Source organism: Crocodylus porosus, unplaced genomic scaffold (assembly GCF_001723895.1).
Source record: "Crocodylus porosus isolate Cpor-Errol unplaced genomic scaffold, CroPor_comp1, whole genome shotgun sequence".
NCBI classification, from domain to species: Eukaryota; Metazoa; Chordata; order Crocodylia; family Crocodylidae; genus Crocodylus; species Crocodylus porosus.
The window spans coordinates 21,113,306-21,131,586 of record NW_017728950.1 but is presented as its reverse complement, the minus strand read 5'-3'; the positions used below and the strand labels follow the sequence as shown (position 1 = coordinate 21,131,586).

The window sequence follows — 18,281 nt, the reverse complement described above, 5'->3', positions numbered from 1 at the left end:
CTTCCTGAGGCCCTCAGATTTTTAGGATAGGGCCCTGACAAATCCCTGTTGTGAGCCCTTCATGATGGTGCCAATCATTAATCATCCAACCTGGCTGGTGCCAAAAAGCGCTCTTCGTTTCCACATAGGCCACAACTACCGGGGCTGGTCATCCCTCTTTCTTCCCCTGCCACCCCTTCCTCTACCCTTGCTTTGTGGTGCAGGAGGAAGTAGCTCAGTCTTCATAAGCCTATGCTGATCTGTGATATGATGAGAGGGAGGGGCAGAACTATGCCAAAGCGCAGGACCTCAGCTTATAGAGAGAATGGGGAGAGGCACCTTGGGAGTAGGGCTGGCCCTGTGAACTGGGTGTCTCATCCCAGGAGTTTAAGAGTTCAGGTAGCAGAAGCTGCATTCAGTCCCTTTTTCTGCCTGCTGCCCAAGAACAAAGCCAACTCCCCTCATGGGGATGGTAGGTGCAAGGTGCCCTGGATGAACAGCACTGTGATGGTGTCTGACACCTGGACGTGGGAGGTTGGGATGATGTCAGTACTTTTTGTTGCCATCTGGTCGCAGTCGGTGATGTCCTTGGGCAAAGACTCAGACTTCATCCTCTGCTCTGCTATGCTAGTGGGCAGACCAGAACCAGATGAAGTTTAACACTTCCAAGTGTAAGGTGCTCCATCTGGGGGCAAACAATCCTCAACATACATACAGGCTTGGTGGTGACAGCCTGACTTGCACCACGGCTGAAAGGGACCTAGGGGTAATGATTGACTATTGCATGAATATGAGCTGTCAGTGGGAGGCAGTGGTCAGCAGGGAAAATAACACGCTGGCATGCATCATCTTGTGTAAAACTAAGGAAGTGATACTCCCACTGTTCTCACTGGTGGGACCGCAGTTGGAGTACTGCATCCAGTTCTGGGTGCCGTATTTCAATAAGGATGTAAAAAAACTTGAGAGGGTCCAGAAAAGAACAGAAAGACACCTGTATGATCAGGGACATTCAAGGCAACCCATATGAGGAAAGCTTGAGGGACCTGGGCTGCTTTAGCCTAAAGAAGAGAAGGTTGAGAGGGGACTTGATAGTGGCTTACAGCTATGTCAGAGGAGTGCATCAGGAGCATGGTGAACAACTCACTAGGGCACCCCCGGGGAAGACCAGGACCAATGGATACAAACTCCTGGAAGGCTGCTTCAGGCTTAATACCAGGAAAAACTCCTTCACAGTCAGGGTGTCCAGACTGTGGAATAAACTCCCTCCAGAGGTGGTGCAGTCACCTACCCTGGAGGCTTTCAAGAGGAGACAGGACAGTCCCCTTGCTAGGGTCACCTAACCCCAGTTGTCTTCCTACCTGGAGTGGAGGTGGGGGGCTGGACCCGATGATCTGCAAAGTCCCTTCCAGCCCCTAGCAATCTATGAGGCACAGTGGGACCCTGAGTCTGGCTGGCACCCTTGGCACTTACTAGCATATTGCTAACTATCAGGATGTGGGATCCACTGTAGGTCTGGGCAGGGAGTGCTGAACTTGCAGGTGTGTTGATTCCATACTGATAACCACATCCTTCTCAGGTCTGCAGACCAGTGAGAGTGGCATTCCCAACAGTGAAAGCCTACGCAAAGTGGAACGGGGCTCCCGAGTTGTCACTGTCATACCTCAGGACACTAAACTTGTGCTGCAGGTCAGTCCTTGCCCCACATTGCTGCTGCCTGCTCTCTGGGGTAGGGGGCACAGGTGGTGGGAGAAGCAAGCTAGCCCCAGTGTGGGCCACTTGTAGAAGTTATGGCAAGGTGGTGATATCACCTACCATCCCACAGGTCTGCCTTTGCTTTGCAGGCTGCAGTGGCACCATTCTTCACAAATTCTCTGTGTCATAGGGCCTGGTGCTGAACATCCTTAGCTTGCACTACCTCTCTGGCACAAGGGAGAACCTAGAAAGAAATGAGGGCTTTTAGAATTCCCATTGCATGTGAATGGGGTCAAATGAGGTTGCTCTCATCTGTAATGGTGAGAGCAGAGCCTAGCTCTGGCCTTCTTCCTGGACTGGGCTTCACCAGGGCCTCTGTTATCTTCTTGCAGATCCACTTCCTGACCGCAGGGTATTGAGCTGCCTACTTATTGGAGTGGGTACAGCCTACCTCCTCCTTCCCATCAGGAGCAGAGGTGTCCTGGGCAAACACTGCCACTGCTATAGCACAATGATGTCTTGTGCACCTACCATTGTCAGAAGAGATCCTGGAATATCTTCCTGGCATGAATGATATTTCTGTGTTTCCTGTATTTCTCAGTCTCCCTATTAAGTCAGTGTTTGTTTCTGCTCTCCTTCACTAGCCCAATATTGTGGTATTTGGGTTTGCTGCCCTCTGTTTCTCCTGGGACACAGGGCATATCTTATTGAACTGAAAGAACAGTAAAATTTGTGTTCCAAATCAAGGGCAGGTCCTGCTGTAACAGGTCATATCCTGTCCATCTACTTCCTTCCCTCATTCCCCCATTTACTTCAGCAGTTCAGGATACTCCTGGGATAGCCCTCTATGGTTTCAAGGCAGAAAGCTCTTTGGGGGCTTGGAAAGAAATATGACATTGGTCTCCTTTGTTTTAGATGCCAAGAGGGAACTTGGAGACCATTCACCACCGAGTCCTGGTTCTAGCTCAGATCAGGAAGTGGCTGGACAGGTAGGTGACAGTGACCTGTTTTCATGGGTATGGTGGTACAAATGTGACTCAGAAGTATGGGAAGGCGTAAGGTAGGCTGGAAAGAGTAGCTAAGAGAATTCTCTGTCATGACCATGACTTAGCAAGTAGAAAACAAGCTTCCTGGAGTTGTGCAAGCCTGATAACTGCACAGTCTCTGCAGGGCATCACCAGCAAAACCTCCTCCTTTAACATTTGGTCATGGCCACCAGGTGCCATGTGTTTCGTTCCTCTTTCCCAGGAGCTCTGCTTTCAAAGTATAGTGGCTTGGGCTTGGGAACATTATAAATAGGTCACCTTGATGTGATATGGTATGGTGAAACAGGCAGGTGAAGCACCACTGTTTCCCCTGACCCTTATAATAAGAATTACTCCTAAAATCCTAGAGATTAGCTTGGGTTGTCTCTGGATAGATGGCACTGGTATTTTTCTTTTTACAATGAAGTGCTTTAAAATCTGCTGAGATGCAGCACTTTTTGCTTTAAGATCCACAGGCAGCTCTTTGAAGCTGGCCAGAATTATCTTTCATATAAAGCCCACCCACTTTAACATCTGAGCATGGGGGCTTAGGGCAGGCCTGGTCAGTCTTCTTCACAGAGAGAAAGAGCCCATACAACATCCTGGGATGGCAGTGAAAATCTTGCCAGCTTTATATATGGCCTGGCTTGTTATTCCCCTCCATGTGTATGACTAAAAAGTAGCATGTTGTATGTTCCTTGCGCATCTGACTTAGGCCCTGCATGGTGCTGCTCTTCTCTGTGTAAATATGCTGGCATTTGTCTCATTCCAACAGACTTATGTTCAGAGAAGCATTTGAGTGTATGAGGAAGCTGAGAATCAATCTTAATCTCCTTTATGATCACAATCCCAAGGCAAGTATTTATGGGTGTTGTGTCTCCTTCCTCACCTGTCTGCCATCCAGGTATTGCAATTGGGAAAGTGTTGTTTAGTAACTATTCAGGCTGTTGGGGGAATGAAGGTTTCTCTGGCAACTGGAAAGATTTCAGGTCTGCAGAACTTCTGCCGCTTGCCTGTACAAGGGCCTAATCACGCAACTGGATCCTGTGAAGGCAACCTTCCTGCTGCAAAGGGGAACAGTGGTAGTAGCAGGGCGCACCAGTGGATGCACACTGTGGTATCTGCAAGAAGCATCCTGAGAGGATCTGACCTTGAATTTCACTTGTCCTACTCTTGCTAATTTAAATGAAGTCTTTAAAGTCACTGTGCCCAAAGGGGAGGGGAGTGGGGTTGTATTGAATGAGTAGCAGCAGCAAAAGTGTAAAGATTTTTTTGTTCATTTCAGGTTTTCCTGGAAAATGTAGAAACCTTCATCAAGCAAATAGATTCTGTGAATTATATCAACTTGTTTTTCACTGAGTTAAAGTAAGCATCATTCTTCAAATGAAAGTATGTGTGGTAAGCACAGATGAAGTAGGATAGCTGCATCTGCCTTCCATTAGCTGAAGTAGCAACAGAAGCAAGCTCCTGAACAGTTAGAGGGATTCAGTTGGATTGCAGCTGATCCTGACTCCCAGTAGTGGTAGTCTGGGCAGGGTTAGCCTGGGCTGGGTTTTCCATTGCATTGGTTTGTAGCAGTTTGTACTGTTTGCTTTCTAGTTTGCGTGATGTTTCAAAGTACATGTTGCCATTCCAGTTCTGGCCACCTTTTGGCTGAGGAGATTCCTGGGGGGGATGATTCTGTCTGAGCTAAGAGGAACAAGTTAGTACCTCCTAGGGCCTGGGGCCATGATTTTTGTTTAGGCTCTTGGAGAACAGTCCTGACTTTTCAAAAGAGCTGAGTACCAACTACCTTTTAAGTCAATGAGAGTTACTAAGTTTCTTATTTAAGCACCTAAAAATGAGCTGAGCAGTCTCTCTTTGGGCTCCTAACTTTCAGCATTTCAACCTTTATGATCTCTGTTTAGGCACCTAAGCAAAAGCCTTGATTTTCAAAAGCGACAAGCACTCAGTATAACTTCAGAGACGCTATTTGTTTTGGATGCCATTGCCTAGTTTCAATGCAGACTGTTACAGTAATGTTCTGAGCAATCATTTGCATCCCTGAAGTGAGTGAACCATTCTGACTGAGGGTTTTTGGTTGTAGCCATGTTGGTCTAAGGAAGGTTCTTTGAGCAGGTGTGGTATCTTTTATTAGACCAAATGACATGGAAAAAGTTCTTGGCAAGCTTTCGGGCGCAGTCACCCTTCTTTACACACAGGGCTGTTCTGAGGCTTCAAAAATGAGAGAAGCTAAAAGTGTGGCAGGATGTCAGTGAGAATGTAAATAAGTAGAAATTAGAAAGACAAAAGGTAAAGCAGAGGGAGTAGGAGATAGAAAGTAGGGGAAAAAGGCTAAAGGGGAGACAATACAGTGATAGAATACAAGGTAGAAAAGAGGCTGTCAGTGAAACAAGAAATAGTTGGAGATCAGGAAAACAAGAATGAGAGAAGCTCAAAGTGTGAGAGGATGTAGTGAAAATATGAATAGGTAAAAAGAAAAACAAAAAGTAAAGCAGAAGAGGGAGGGAAGGGAAGAAAGTGGGAGGGAAAACAAGTTGAAAGGGAACCATTACAATGGTAAGAAAGAGGCTCTTAGTGAAGAAGGAAATAGGAAATCAGACACACAGGACAGAAAAGTAGTGGAGGGGAGAAAAGGTGGGGGAAAAGAAGAATGTAAGAGGTCAGTGAATCTGGTGAATCAGATGTCAGACAAGTTATAATGCATCATAAATCCAATGTCTATATTGAGTCCATGATTTTGTATCCAGTAGATTTATGAAGTGTTTGTAAACTTGTATGATGAGTTCGTAGGCTCATCTATGGAAGGTATTTTGTAAGCTCCCTTTGAGGATAGAACAGAGATCGGAGAGCGTAGTTGTTGTTTGGTTTCTTCTACATATTTTCCATCAGGCCATTTGGTGCACTGGACGAGGTGCAGGTGTAAGATTCAAGAATGGTGATGGGGTGTGGTTCTGTTGAGTGTGGTTATTGTGGGGGTGGTGGAGATATGTTGGCAGGTTTTGCATTTCTTGTTCTGGTGTGGTCTGGATTCATTCGGTGTGGTTTGGGTCATAGGGAGTTTGCTTCCGATGATTAAGTTAATGAGGTTCGGTGCTCGTTTAAAGGCTAGGATGGGTGGTTCCAGAAAGATCTCTTTAAGAGAGGGGTCATCTTCTAGTATGGGTTGCAGTTTGAGGATTTTCCACATAGGTTCCAGGGAAGAGTAATATGCAATGAATTGCATATTTCTTTTGCTCTAAACCAGGGGTGGGCAAAATGCGGCCTGTGGGCCAGATGCAGCCCGCCAATGCCATTCTCTCTGACCCGTGGGGCCCCTAAAAAATTTGGAAAATTAATATTTATCTGCCCCTGGCTGCCTGTTATGCAGCCCTCTATGGCTTGCCAAAACTCAGTAAGCAGCCCTCTGCCCAAAATAATTGCCCACCCCTGCCCTAAACACACCAAGAAAACTGTAATATACAGCCAAGCTCTCCGATACCACTGAATTTGCAGCGAGGAGCATACCTGTGACCACCACCTCACAAATCTTGAAGGGGCCTTCAGTCAGTAAGGATGCTCCTTCAGAGTGTTACCACTATAGTGTTTCCCTCTGGCCATTTCCCCCCTCTCCCCCACCCTGCTTTCTTCCCCCTCCCTTCTCTGCTTTACCATTTTGTTTTTCCTTTTTTAGCTCTTTATGTTTTCACTACATCCTATCACACTTTGAGCTTCTCTCATTCCTGTTTTCCTGATCTTCAGCTATTTCCTTTTTCACTGACAGCCTCTTTTCTACCTTGTATTCTATCACTGTAATGTCTCCCTTTAGCCTTTCCCCCCTGCTTTCTATCCCCTCCTTTCTCTGCTTTATCTTTTGTCTTTCTAATGTCTACCTATTTACATTCTCACTGACATCCTGCCGCACTTTTAGCTTCTGTCATTTCTTGGCGCCTCAGAACAGCAGAATCTCCCTGTGTGTGAAGAAGGGTGACTGTGCCTGAAAATTTGCCAAGAACTTTTTTCCAACTACTCAGTTTGTCTAATGAAAGATATCACATCTGCTCAATGAACCTTGCCTGCCATTCTGACTGGGGCACTCCTCACATGGGGTTGGTCTAGTCCTTGAGAGTAGCTTGTAGCAGTAAGTTTTATTTTTCTCTGGGAGGGTGAGGAGTGAGTCGCATAACTCTTAATGTCATCTGGCGTTGTCAGAGGATCATGGTTATGGGAAGATAAGTGTCTACACAGAACAAATTGTATCAAGAAATATATTACATGACTACATTAATTTTGTCACAAGTATTTTTGTGCCAGGCTATAGGTAGCCACCTATCTGGTATTTCATTACATACATTTCTTTTTTAGAGACGAAGACTTCACAAAGACTATGTACCCCTCTCCAGTTGGCAGCACTGTCCAGCCAGTACTGTGTCCTACCCAGAAAAAAGTCGATCTTGTTTGTGATGCAATGAGAGCTGCCATGGAAAAGATTAACCCCCACAAGTAAATGAAGTGCTTAATACAGATCAGGGCAGAACCATCAAAATCACTTTCAGACTCTAAAACACTTCTTTAAATATTCCTTTAAATTAGCTCACTTCAGATACTCATATTTTGTTCTGAAAAGTCCCACTTGTGTTAAAAAAAAAAAAAAAAAAAAAGACTTTGTTCTTCATTAGAAGTTTGGGCTAACTTCATTGACCAGCTCCAGTTGATTTCACTTAGTTCTGTTTTCTGTCTAGTACAAAGGCTAATAAGGAGAAAGAGCTGGTGTCACAATGCAGATTATATCATCAGATAGTACTTGTACATGTAAGACATGTTAGGACATTCACCAGTCATAATTTTCCTGACTGGTATCTATCCCTCCCTTTTAAAATTATGAAAAAAAATTCTCAGTCCTTTCATTAAAGCAAAACTATAACAGACATCCTCAGTAATACAAAAAAGATTCTAATACAAAAAAGAAAAAGCAATAAATTGCTTTTTTCTTTCCTTCTGATTTGTTTCTTGTATTGCTTCCTTTTCCCTCAGATATTGTCTATCAATACTGACGTCCTATGTGAAAAAAAGTACCCCAGAACTGGAAGTCGCTCTCCAAAAAGTGCATGAGCTGCGAGGTGAGGAACTGATAGCACAGATGTGCCTGAAGAAGCCTGTTGATCTGACGTAGTTGAATTAGCTTTAACTATCAGCTTTCATGACCATCAACTAGACTCTGAGGTTTTGCCAAACTGTTAAGAGTCAAAAACCAGAAAGGAGGAAACTTTTTTCCTCCAAGGAAACAGCAGTAAATTGTCCCTGTGGAGAAACAGGTTATGTAGTTGGGTGAGGCTTGGTGTGGCGGTGATCCTGCTGTCACGGCTGATTTTGCAGGTTCATAGTCTTCTGCTACTTCTGGTCAGTCTCAGTTGTTATTCGGATATAATTTTTCCCCACTCCTGGTACTGGTCCTGTGAAGTGGCAGATGCTGCAGCCATTCTGCAGTGACACATGCATATGGCTTGTATTGTTCTGAGAACTGCCACCACCTCCTTTTGGCGTGGTCATGCAGGACAGCCATGCTACCACATAGGTCTCCAGCAAGTACCAACCAGCTTCCCCTCTTTCATACCCAGCATGGATAAATGAGCCCATTGAAGCAGGTAGGCCATGGGGCATTGCCATTTCTGAGTTTATTGCATCTTCTCTTCCAGCATAGCGGGGAAGGGCTTTGATCACCGTTGAACACTGAGTATGCATGATTTTGATTTTATGTGATTACAGAGACTGCTTCACTGGACACTGAAACCGTCAGTGCAGAAGCAGCGCTGAAGTACCTGCTCTTTCTGGTGGATGTCAATGAACTGTATGATCATTCCTTGGGGACCTACGACTTTGATCTGGTCATCATGGTGGCAGAGAAGTCTCAGAAGGTCTTTGCAACGCTGTTTGTTTTATTGCTTTTTCCTTCTTACCAGTAACCCTTTACAGTCCATGTTTCCTGTTCTGTGGCCTTCCCAGAGAGAACACATGTGACAGATTTGCAACATTTCAAAGATTGGTCTGTCCATGCTGTGTTTCCCAATAGAAACTATGTTCCAGCAGGGATGCCAGCCTTCCAGCATGCCTTTTCTTGCACCACCATTACCACCAGACATGCCTCTCCACTCTTGCACTGTGTCTTTAGCACAGCTCTGTGGAACTTGTCTGGCTTGTGGGGAACAGGTGATGGAGAACTTGTATCCTTGCAGAGCAGGGTTAAGGTGGGATTGTGGTGAGGTATGTGATCATGAAAGGAATAGAGAATATCCCTGCTGCTAAAACTGCCTTGTGCTCCCAGCTCCATGCTTGTGTAATTGGATGGTTGGAGTAGCTGCTGGGACTGTGCCATGTATGTGTATTGTCTGTTAGGTTTTGTTTTGAGACTGTCTGCAAAAATGGCCAGCCAGTTCAGGTCTCAGATCCAGTTGGGCACATGGCAGTGATCCGTAACTCCATCTCATGGGCATAGGGTGGGTGGAGTGGGAAGGAGGGTAAGAGAACCTTCACTACTGGTAACTCCTGAAGCACTCATTCCAAATGAAATCCAAACTTCAAAAAATTAACACAGCCATGGATTTAAAATATTTCCTGTCCTTCAGATGCTGCCAGAGTCTGCACAGGAACAGACATTCAGGTCTCAGAACCAGTAGTTAATTGGTGAGGACTGGAAACACAGAATACTCAAAATGACTCAAATGATTTAATGAATTTGCCTGCTAATTCAGTCTCCAAACTGCTAATAGCAATCATCAGTTAGACCATGGGCTGCATACTGGGGGAGATGCACATATTATTTTACTAAGTGTTGTGAAGCCGAAGGATTGTGGTTATGTGTTTGCAGGACCCTAAAGAGTACTTGCCATTCTTAAATGCCCTTCGGAAAATGGAAACCAATTATCAGCGATACACAATAGACAAGCACTTGAAAAGGTACAAGAAAGCACTCTACCACCTCAGCAAATGTGGTAAGTGCCCCACATGTAAGTTGTTTTTGGGGAAGACATCCATTGTATCTGACTTTGATCCATGAAATATCATAGAAAACAAACTTGAGTGGCACAAGAAGCTGGTATGGGATTGTTCTTTGCCTTTCCTTGTTCCTGCTGCTGTATAGTGTGGGAAGGCATGTTATGGAGGGCTTTTTGGCTGAACCACAAACCCTGACTCAGAATTGTTGGTAAGGAAAATGGCACAGATCTTCTACTGACCATGTGTACTGGGGCGTGTAGAAATGGCATTTCACAGCTAGGAATAAAACTGCTGTAACTGGTCCCTGTGTACTGTGTGGCTGTTTATTCTGACCATGGCTGAAAATGAAGGGGTGAGAGCCTGTCTTACTGAAGTTTATAGTGATCACCGATTTCAATAAATACAGACAAACATGGATGAAAAGAACTAAGCACCTTAATTAAGGAGCAGTAAGAAAGCTGCTGTAGTCCCTTTCTCTCTCTCTAACTTATACTTAACTGAGGGACCATCTCCTGATTACTAACTTCCTCAGTCTCCTTAGCTAGGAAGCACCTATAAATTATAACTTCTATCACTACGATGTTGATGGTAGAACTGCTGTGGGCCCTAAAGAGTCTGGCTTTCATTCATGGATGAATAGGCCATGCTGTTGTGCTACAGCATACTGACTCGGCCACCACCTTAATACCAGAGCGACCTTAAATGAGATGGGAGTCATTTCTTTGGCCAAACTATTTAAATCCATTGTTTTCCTCAGGTTCCGAGCATTTTTCTGAATTCCTGAATCTGGTCAAGGATCAGAATTTATATAACGAAGCCCTGCATCTGTACCCCACCAACACCCAGGAGTATAAGGTGTGTGGCATGTGAGTGGCTTTTGTGAAATGGTCCTTTGGGGTAGGGCTGCATTACATCCAGTGGCAGAGGGACTGAGAGGTGGAAGAGGAGGATGCAGAACCCCCATGACCACAAAGAGCTAAACCTTCATGAAACTAAGCTGTGTGTTGCTCAGAGGCACAAGCTTCTATGATTTCTTTTGCTTGGAAATGAACTACCACTCTTCTTGCTTCTCTGGAAGGAGGGTTGGAGGGATTGATGATAGCTTCTTTGACATTTTAGACTTTTGCTGTGTGTCAGCAGTGCTCCCATACCTATCACTCACTGGGCAGAGCCGTAAGAGCCACTGCTCAGGGTCCAGCCCTGCAAGGTGTGGCTATGCCTGTCCTGCCTTATTTTCCCTGAGAAATATGCACCCCCCGCCACTACCATTGTCCTTCCCAAGGTGCTGGGTACCACTGACCAGTTCCAGGCATATTGAACAGCAGAACTGCTACTTTGCATCAGTCCTTCATATTTCCCCGTCAGAGCTGCCTTCATATGATAGCTTACCTGATCAGCCTGCCTGGACTCTGGAGACATAGAGCCTGCCTCCCAGGGTGGGTGCGCATGGTGTTGCTCATGCCCTGAGACACTGGCCAGGGCCATCTTTGAACCCTGAGCCTGCTGTTAGCCTAATGGGTCCTTGTCTTCAGTCAGCTCCATGCAGTCCTCTGCTTGTTTCCCTCCCCCAGGACATCAGCATTGCCTATGGGGAGCACCTGAACCAGAAGCATCTCTACGAGCAGGCTGGGCTCATCTTTGCCCGCTGTGGTGCATGTGAGAGAGCCCTTGATGCTTTCCTGAGCAGTGGCAGCTGGCAGCAGGCTCTCTGCATGGTCTCTCAGCTCGACTATGCACCAAATAAGTTTGCCAGCCTGGTGAAGAGCATGGCAGGTGAGCAAGGGGTTGCCCATTGGGGTTTTTTGGTTCATCAAGGAATTTTCTGCCTTTCTGCTAGGAACATCAAACTTGCTGAGTGGCAGAAGGATAGGATTTTCAGAGGGACAAACTCTTAGAAGATCAGGGTTCAGTGCTAAGCCAAATATTCCTGAGATGTTGCACAGAACCCTTTTGGCCCATGACATCTATAGATACAGCACAGCCTAGCTGGGGAATTCTCTGCAGTAACCAGAGCTTGGATTGGGATTCCCTCAGACTCCCCTATGTGATGGCCTCTGCAGCCTGGAGCAAAGTGTTTAGCTTGCTTCTGTCCCCAAGGCATTGTGTAGCCAGCAGGGTGTCTGGAGCATGTTGCCAAGGAAACTGGTTTATGGACCTGGCTTAGGTTGAAATTCAGGACATTGCTTCTTTACCTGGTTTTGTCCATAACTGATGCATCATACATAGGCCAGTTTAAACCTGTACAGGAAAACCTTGTTAGTTCAATATAGGATAGTTCAAAGTATTGAATACTTCAAAGCTATTGACACTTCCTAGCCAAAGGTGTGGGTTTTTGCATGCTTTACAATATGGATAATTCAGAATACAGCTACTTTGACATTCAAAGCCATTTTTTGGCCCCGGACCAGGAAAACCTTGTTAAATACTTTGTTAATCATTAAATCGCTGTTAGTAGTAGCACATCCTCAGTCATGGGAACCAACTACAAAGTTGATTGAATGCAGCCTGCACTGGCACAAGGCCCATACCGGGCAAATATGTCAGTGGGAATCTGCCACAAAGGTAGATTAGTACACCTTTTCCAAATAAGACATAGGCTAGGGACAGACTTTCAAAAATCCTGAGCCTGAATTGATTCAATCTTGGCAGGTTAGTCTAACCTGGCTAGACTGAATCAGTTTGCAATTAGGCAGACATTCTCTCTGGACTGAGAAAATTCAATCACATGCTTGCAGTGGCTCAGGCTAGAACCCAGGGGGTGCTACAGCAACCCTCTCTTCCCTTGCACAGAGCTGAACTAAGGGGGATGTGGGCAGGTCTCGGCAGGAAGTTGTGATTATGAAAGATTCTTCCCCCGTCCTTGATAACAGGCATTGCATAAACCAGTTTGACCCAAATCAGTTAAGTCTGATACTCATTCAGCCAGATTTTATCTCAGACCAGTTTCAGCCATTTTCGAACTGGTTTATGTGCACTGAACTTCTGTTCTGTTACAGGTTTAAACCAGTTTCTGATCACTGAAACCAGTTTATGTGTAATGTCTGTCCTTACCATAGTGTCTATTGTGCTCAGTCCCTGTCAGTGCTGAATGTTTTTCAAAGTCATAGTGAATCACTATGTTGAATACATTTTGACTTCCTCTTCACTGCGACAGATGAGCAGTGCCTTTCTTTCCTGTTTCCAATTATGCTTATTTCTTCACTAGCCTTATATATCTAGCAAACGTCACTGAATGACTATGTAGATGACAGGCTCTGTTGACCCCTGTTTGGGACTATTGCATGTGCCCAGTGTGGCCCTGCCCTCCACAAGGCACAGCCAAACCAGACTCTCCTGTGCCACATTTGCCTAAAAATTTTTGGAGTCCTAGGAGTCATGACAGGAACATCTGGTGTCTGTTGCAAGTGGGGGTGCTAATTAAGACATGGATCCTTTATAGGGGGTATCTGGAAAACACAGAGACACACACACATAGAGACGCACACAGACACACACACACACCAGTGGTGGGCTGTGGAGTCACCGTGGCTTGAAATGCTGTTGAGTCTGCCAGGGCCCAGCCCTGTGAACCACATTGTAAATCATTAGGCTTTTGGCTTTAGATTAGTATCTCACATAACTTGCACTTACCTGGCAGGGGGGAGATACCATGACCGCTAAGGTGGCTTTCCTAGTTGCAGGAGAGAGTCGCTTTCTTGGCAGGGAATAACACCTTGACCAAGGTAAGGTATAGTTTCCCACTTTCACTTCCAGTGGGAACATCTTGGCTATATTCCAACTTAATGGAAACGGGAGACTCCTCCCTAGCTTGCTCCTGTGGCCATATGGCTGAGGGAAAGTGAAACAGGGGCACCTGAGCCCCAAGCCTCCCGGTTTGGGTCTGCATATAGGATGCCCGCCAAAGGATTTGGAAGCATCTGAAGCCCTAGGTGGTGGTGGAGCATGCTTGCTAGTGGTAGGGCCACATATGGTTCTTGAATGACTCACGGATTTGGAGTTGATTTGGCTGATTTGACTTGAGACAGGAAAATTTTTCCTTAAAAAAAAAATAAATTAAAAAAAAAAAAGCTTGCAGTTCTCACTTTGGTCTTATAAGTTTGTAAGATCTGTATGCCAGTAAAGTAAGACTGCTTGTACCTACATGCAAATTACTATGAGTACATTTCTTTTGAAGTCAGTATTTTTGGTTCTCCTGTGTTTCAAATTAATGAGGTTTTCCTGTAATATAAAATGGGATGGTTTTTTATAAATGTGTGTTCCTTGGTTCTGGTATCAAGGTCTGTTGCTTACTGCAGTTTCAACCCAGTTTTGTCCCCACTGTGCACTTCAAATGGAAGTCTGTTACTTGATCCAGTGAATTCACTCTGACTACAAGAGCCTTATACCGGTGTTTTCCCAAGTGGGAGGCAGTGGCAGCACAGGTGTGGGCAGTTGCTTCTGAGCAGGTTGTTCTGCTTTGGCTATTCTGCATTTGAGGGTGTCTGAATTCCTGGTTGGCGTAGTGCTGGAGTTCCCTGCATCGCATTGTTTCTCCTGCTGCTCCCAACCACTCTAGGAATGTATGGGCCCAAACACCAGGCCTAGCACAAACTTTGCTGCCTGTCCTGCAAGGCAGGAGGTCTTCATCACAGAAGTAAGACCAATGTGTGCAGGTATTGACTGCCAGTGCTTCAGGGAGTGGTTGTTTCCAGCCCGTAGAGGCATGGGGATAACTCAGCTTCCAGACAGCTGGAATGTCTCATCCCTTCCTAGCTTTTAATGGAGATGTTCATGTGACACTCCTGCACTCTGAGCTTGTGAAAGGTGGATGCAAACTGGGTTCCTTCCAGCAGCCCCGAAGGGGTTCTGATTGGTGATATGACAGGTATTTGGCTGACACTGCGCTATATAGACCCTGGGTGGGGGTCCTTTGCCTTAAACAGAGGCCTCATTAGATAAAGTTGACAGGTAGAGTAAGTGTATGAGCTTGCAGAACAGGGTTTTCCTGCACCTTGCTCTTGTTCTGGCCCTAGACTCTCCTGAATCAGTCAATTTTTTTCACTTTCTTTTAGGCAAACTCATTGAGCAGAGGAGACACGCTGAGGCAGCAGTTCTTCTTGAGCAGTACACACAGGTAATGTCCCTAGAGCTGGTCCTTTCACCCAGGACTCCTGTCATTACTGGGCTAACTCAAGGCTCATGAGAGAAGAGCCGAGGTTAAGCAGCCCTCTGGCAGCACTGGACACAGTGTATGTTGAGCTGGGCATACACCCCAACATACCCTATGTCCCCTTACACAGCCACACCCTTTCACAACCCTACCACACCTCACCGTACATACAGAGACACACACACACACACAATATGAAAGAGTGAAACTTTATTTTTTAGTTATTATGCAATCCCTTCTATATGCAGTACACAATCAACAAGTCATGACAAATAGTTTTTGTAATACAATTTAAATATATTATAGTAGGTGTTTGATTTCTAGTGTATGATTTGGGGTTTTTTCTGGTTCTAATATGGCAACCCCCATCCCAAAAGGAGTATTTGGAGGGAGGAAGGGACTTCTGGTAGCAATGGTCAGGGGTTAGGTGGTCCAGCCCCAATGTGACAGCTACAGTATGGGGCAACTATCAAGGGACGGAGCTACCTGTGTGTCCCTGACAGCTTGCCAAAACTTGTTAAGTGGCCCTCCACCCAAAATAATTGCCTGCCCCCAGAATACTATGTAACAATTGCTCGCCCCTGGAATAGAATGAATTGTATCCTGTTACAGACTGGATCTCACCCAGAAGTGTGGTTCTTTTCTGTTTAATTCAACATAGAAAATCCAGTGCAAATAGGTGAAGTGACAGGTAAAGCTTTTGTCAGTGAAAAAATTCCCCGTTTCCCAAACCCTTCACGTAAGGATCCTGTATACCCTCAGGGTGACTTGGACAGCAATGCCTTGAATTCTGCTTCTACTTGAATGCTAAACATTAGACAGGAGGGTTCTTCACTCAGAGAAAACTGAGCAGAAGCAAGAGGGCAGAGCAAGGCACAACAGGTTCTTTACTGGTCTGAACATCCCTGCAGGGGACTTGCCAGTAACAGGGCTGGATTTTACAGTACTGACTTCACTGTGACATTAATTAATTTGAGGAATTAATTGCTACAGGAGGTGGTAGAAGTAGATAGCTTAGCCAGGTTCAAAAATGGACTAGACAGACTCATGGATGGTAGATTTGTTAACAGCTGTTGAACAGAATGGTTGGAGATGTTTCCTCTGGCATCTCTAAACCAAAAATGGTGGATACCGGGGAGGTAACGAATTAGGGGATAGATTGCTCTAGATCTGTCTGATTCAGTGCTCTCCATCTAAAGCACCATCTCCTGCCGCTGTCAGTGGCAGGATACTGGGTTAAATGGACCATTGGTCTGACCCAGTGTGGTATTGGGTATGCTCTTAATGCTGGGTTGCGTTTGTGCAGGCCCCTCAGAAGATTCAGTTTATGCTCTCTGCTAGTAAGGAACCAGTCTTACCTCTCTTGGGGTCTGTGTGACAGTGCAGCCTCTGGTGGTGCTGTGCTGTGGGGCATACAGGAGGCAATGGGGAAAGGGAAATGCAGCTTTGGGTTCAATGCTATGGTGCTTTAAATGTGCCTGGTTGGAAGGGGGTGGGATGTTCTGACAAGTCAGGCCAGGAGCTTGCATGCTTGACACAGGACAACGGAAAGTGCTTCCTTGCTGTCTCCCTCAGGACTATGAAGAGGCAGTTCTCCAGCTCCTGGATGGGGCTCTCTGGGAAGAAGCCTTGAGACTGGTAAGGCCGTTTCAGAGCAGGGACTTTGAGAGCTTTGCTGTTTGAGATTTCATGTTTTCTGTCTCTCAGAGTAATGCTTGACTTCCTGCCCCTCAACCTTCCCCCCCAGATATACAAGTACAGCAGGCAAGATATTCTGGAGACCAACTTCAGACCTGCTATCCTAGAAGGTATGTACCCAGTTTGTGCAGGTGAGAGAGTCTTTGCATGTAGGCAGTTCTTTGCTTGGTTTTAATGGGGTCCCTGGGGCATGGGGAACCCTGGTGTTCAAAGCAGCATGGAGGAAGTTTCATGTGCTGTGCTTGGCTACTGGAAGATGCCAGTTTACACTTGGCTCAGCACGCTCAAGCTTGTGGGGGTGCAGTGGGCTTCTTTAGCTAGTGCTGCTCCTATTAAGCTTGGCAACAGAACTCCCGTGGCCTTCAGTAGTAGCTGGGGATGTGGGTGTGTGGACGAGACTCAGGCTGGAAGAGTGGGACTCTTGTGAGTAAAGAGCAGATGTGCCATGACAGAGCTGTGTGCAGAGAGGAGGTTCAGTGTTGTGGGCTTTCTGGATGAAGGGTCTTCAAGGAGACAGGCTTGATATTGCTGGAGAAATGTGCTTTCTTCTGGTGGTGGGAGCTCAGTGTTTGCTTATTACTTAGAACTGTGTTCAAGTCCTTCTGCTAATCTATTTAAGAGTGTTAGCAGAAGGGGGAACCTTGTCTCTGGGGAAATGCCGGGGTGGCTTTCATTCTCAGGATCTGGCTTCAGACTATTGGGTTTGTTTTTTTGTTTAAAGCTCTATATTTTCTCCCTATGTGGCAACTCTTAACTGTGCCTTTGTCTCAGCTTTCTAGATCAGGGGTTGGCAACCTACCAGAGTTTGCTGAGCCACTGGAACCAGTTGAGATAGGGTGTGGGGAGACGGGGCAGGGCTTTGGCAGAATTCAGCAGCAGGGGCCATGTCCCATGCCATGGCTAGGTGATGGGGAGAAGTGGTGACAGCATTCAGATTCTAGAATCAGCCTGCCTTGGACTTGAGCTGGGTCATTCTGGCCTACCACCAAAACAAAAAGGTTACAACCCCTGGTCTAGACAAGTGACCTGTTTAACGGTGCCAACCTACTGGTCTTTGAGAGTACAGCTAACAGTTTTGAACATTTTTGGAAGCACACATCTGCCTACTTCTGACATTTAATCTCTGTGACTCATCTTTTCTATCATGCAGCCCAGAAAAATCACTTGGTGTTCCTAAATTCCCAGCAAACTACCTTTGCTTGCTACAAAAAGCGCCTCTTGGTGGTTCGAGAGCTTAAGGACCAGGCTCGCCACGGGCTGCTAGGTATGTACCTGAACAGAGACTGGGAGCTGATGGATTTTTTTTTCTCCTGGTGGATTCCTGGAAGCATCAGGAAAAGTGGGTTTCCTCCTGACTACAGTCTGCCTGTCTCACCCCTAACATAGCTGGCTCCTTTGGCGCCTCCTAGTCATTGGGAGATGGGCATTTGGGGTTTATAGTTAAGAAAGTGCTGAAGAGTCTATGATTGGGTGGTGATATTTGGACTTTCATAATTGTGAGCAAATGGCTTCTTTTTCTTTGTGAACCCTTGGCCTTTCTCGATTGTGAAGGAGACATTGCTCTTCCCCTTAGTTGTCCACAAGGCAAACTCTCATGGTTTGCAAACTTCAAATGCATTAAAAGCTCCATGTGGAGAGGCCCTTACATCCCTTTCTGCTGCCATTAGCAGGGAACATGCTAGCATGGCAGTCACTGTTGTCCCCAGTCCTTCTGTCCTTGCCAGCCTATGGGGGTTAGTTTCAAAGGCTGGAGGACTCCTTTCTTC

At 45.9% G+C, this 18,281-nt stretch overlaps 1 protein-coding gene across 3 annotated transcripts in view; it reads left to right on the top strand.

The window, feature by feature from the left end:
* Positions 1-18,281, top strand: part of IKBKAP (inhibitor of kappa light polypeptide gene enhancer in B-cells, kinase complex-associated protein) — a 52,543-nt gene that overhangs the window by 27,692 nt on the left and 6,570 nt on the right. For all 3 annotated transcript variants that reach the window (XM_019555075.1, XM_019555074.1, XM_019555076.1), the window contains exons 19-32: positions 1,556-1,665; positions 2,587-2,660; positions 3,472-3,550; positions 3,982-4,061; positions 7,041-7,178; positions 7,710-7,795; positions 8,442-8,590; positions 9,541-9,664; positions 10,426-10,523; positions 11,240-11,441; positions 14,720-14,781; positions 16,393-16,455; positions 16,565-16,625; positions 17,666-17,779. In XM_019555075.1, coding sequence (XP_019410620.1) covers positions 1,556-1,665; positions 2,587-2,660; positions 3,472-3,550; positions 3,982-4,061; positions 7,041-7,178; positions 7,710-7,795; positions 8,442-8,590; positions 9,541-9,664; positions 10,426-10,523; positions 11,240-11,441; positions 14,720-14,781; positions 16,393-16,455; positions 16,565-16,625; positions 17,666-17,779 — 1,440 coding nt within the window. The remainder of the gene's footprint in view (positions 1-1,555; positions 1,666-2,586; positions 2,661-3,471; positions 3,551-3,981; positions 4,062-7,040; positions 7,179-7,709; positions 7,796-8,441; positions 8,591-9,540; positions 9,665-10,425; positions 10,524-11,239; positions 11,442-14,719; positions 14,782-16,392; positions 16,456-16,564; positions 16,626-17,665; positions 17,780-18,281) is intronic.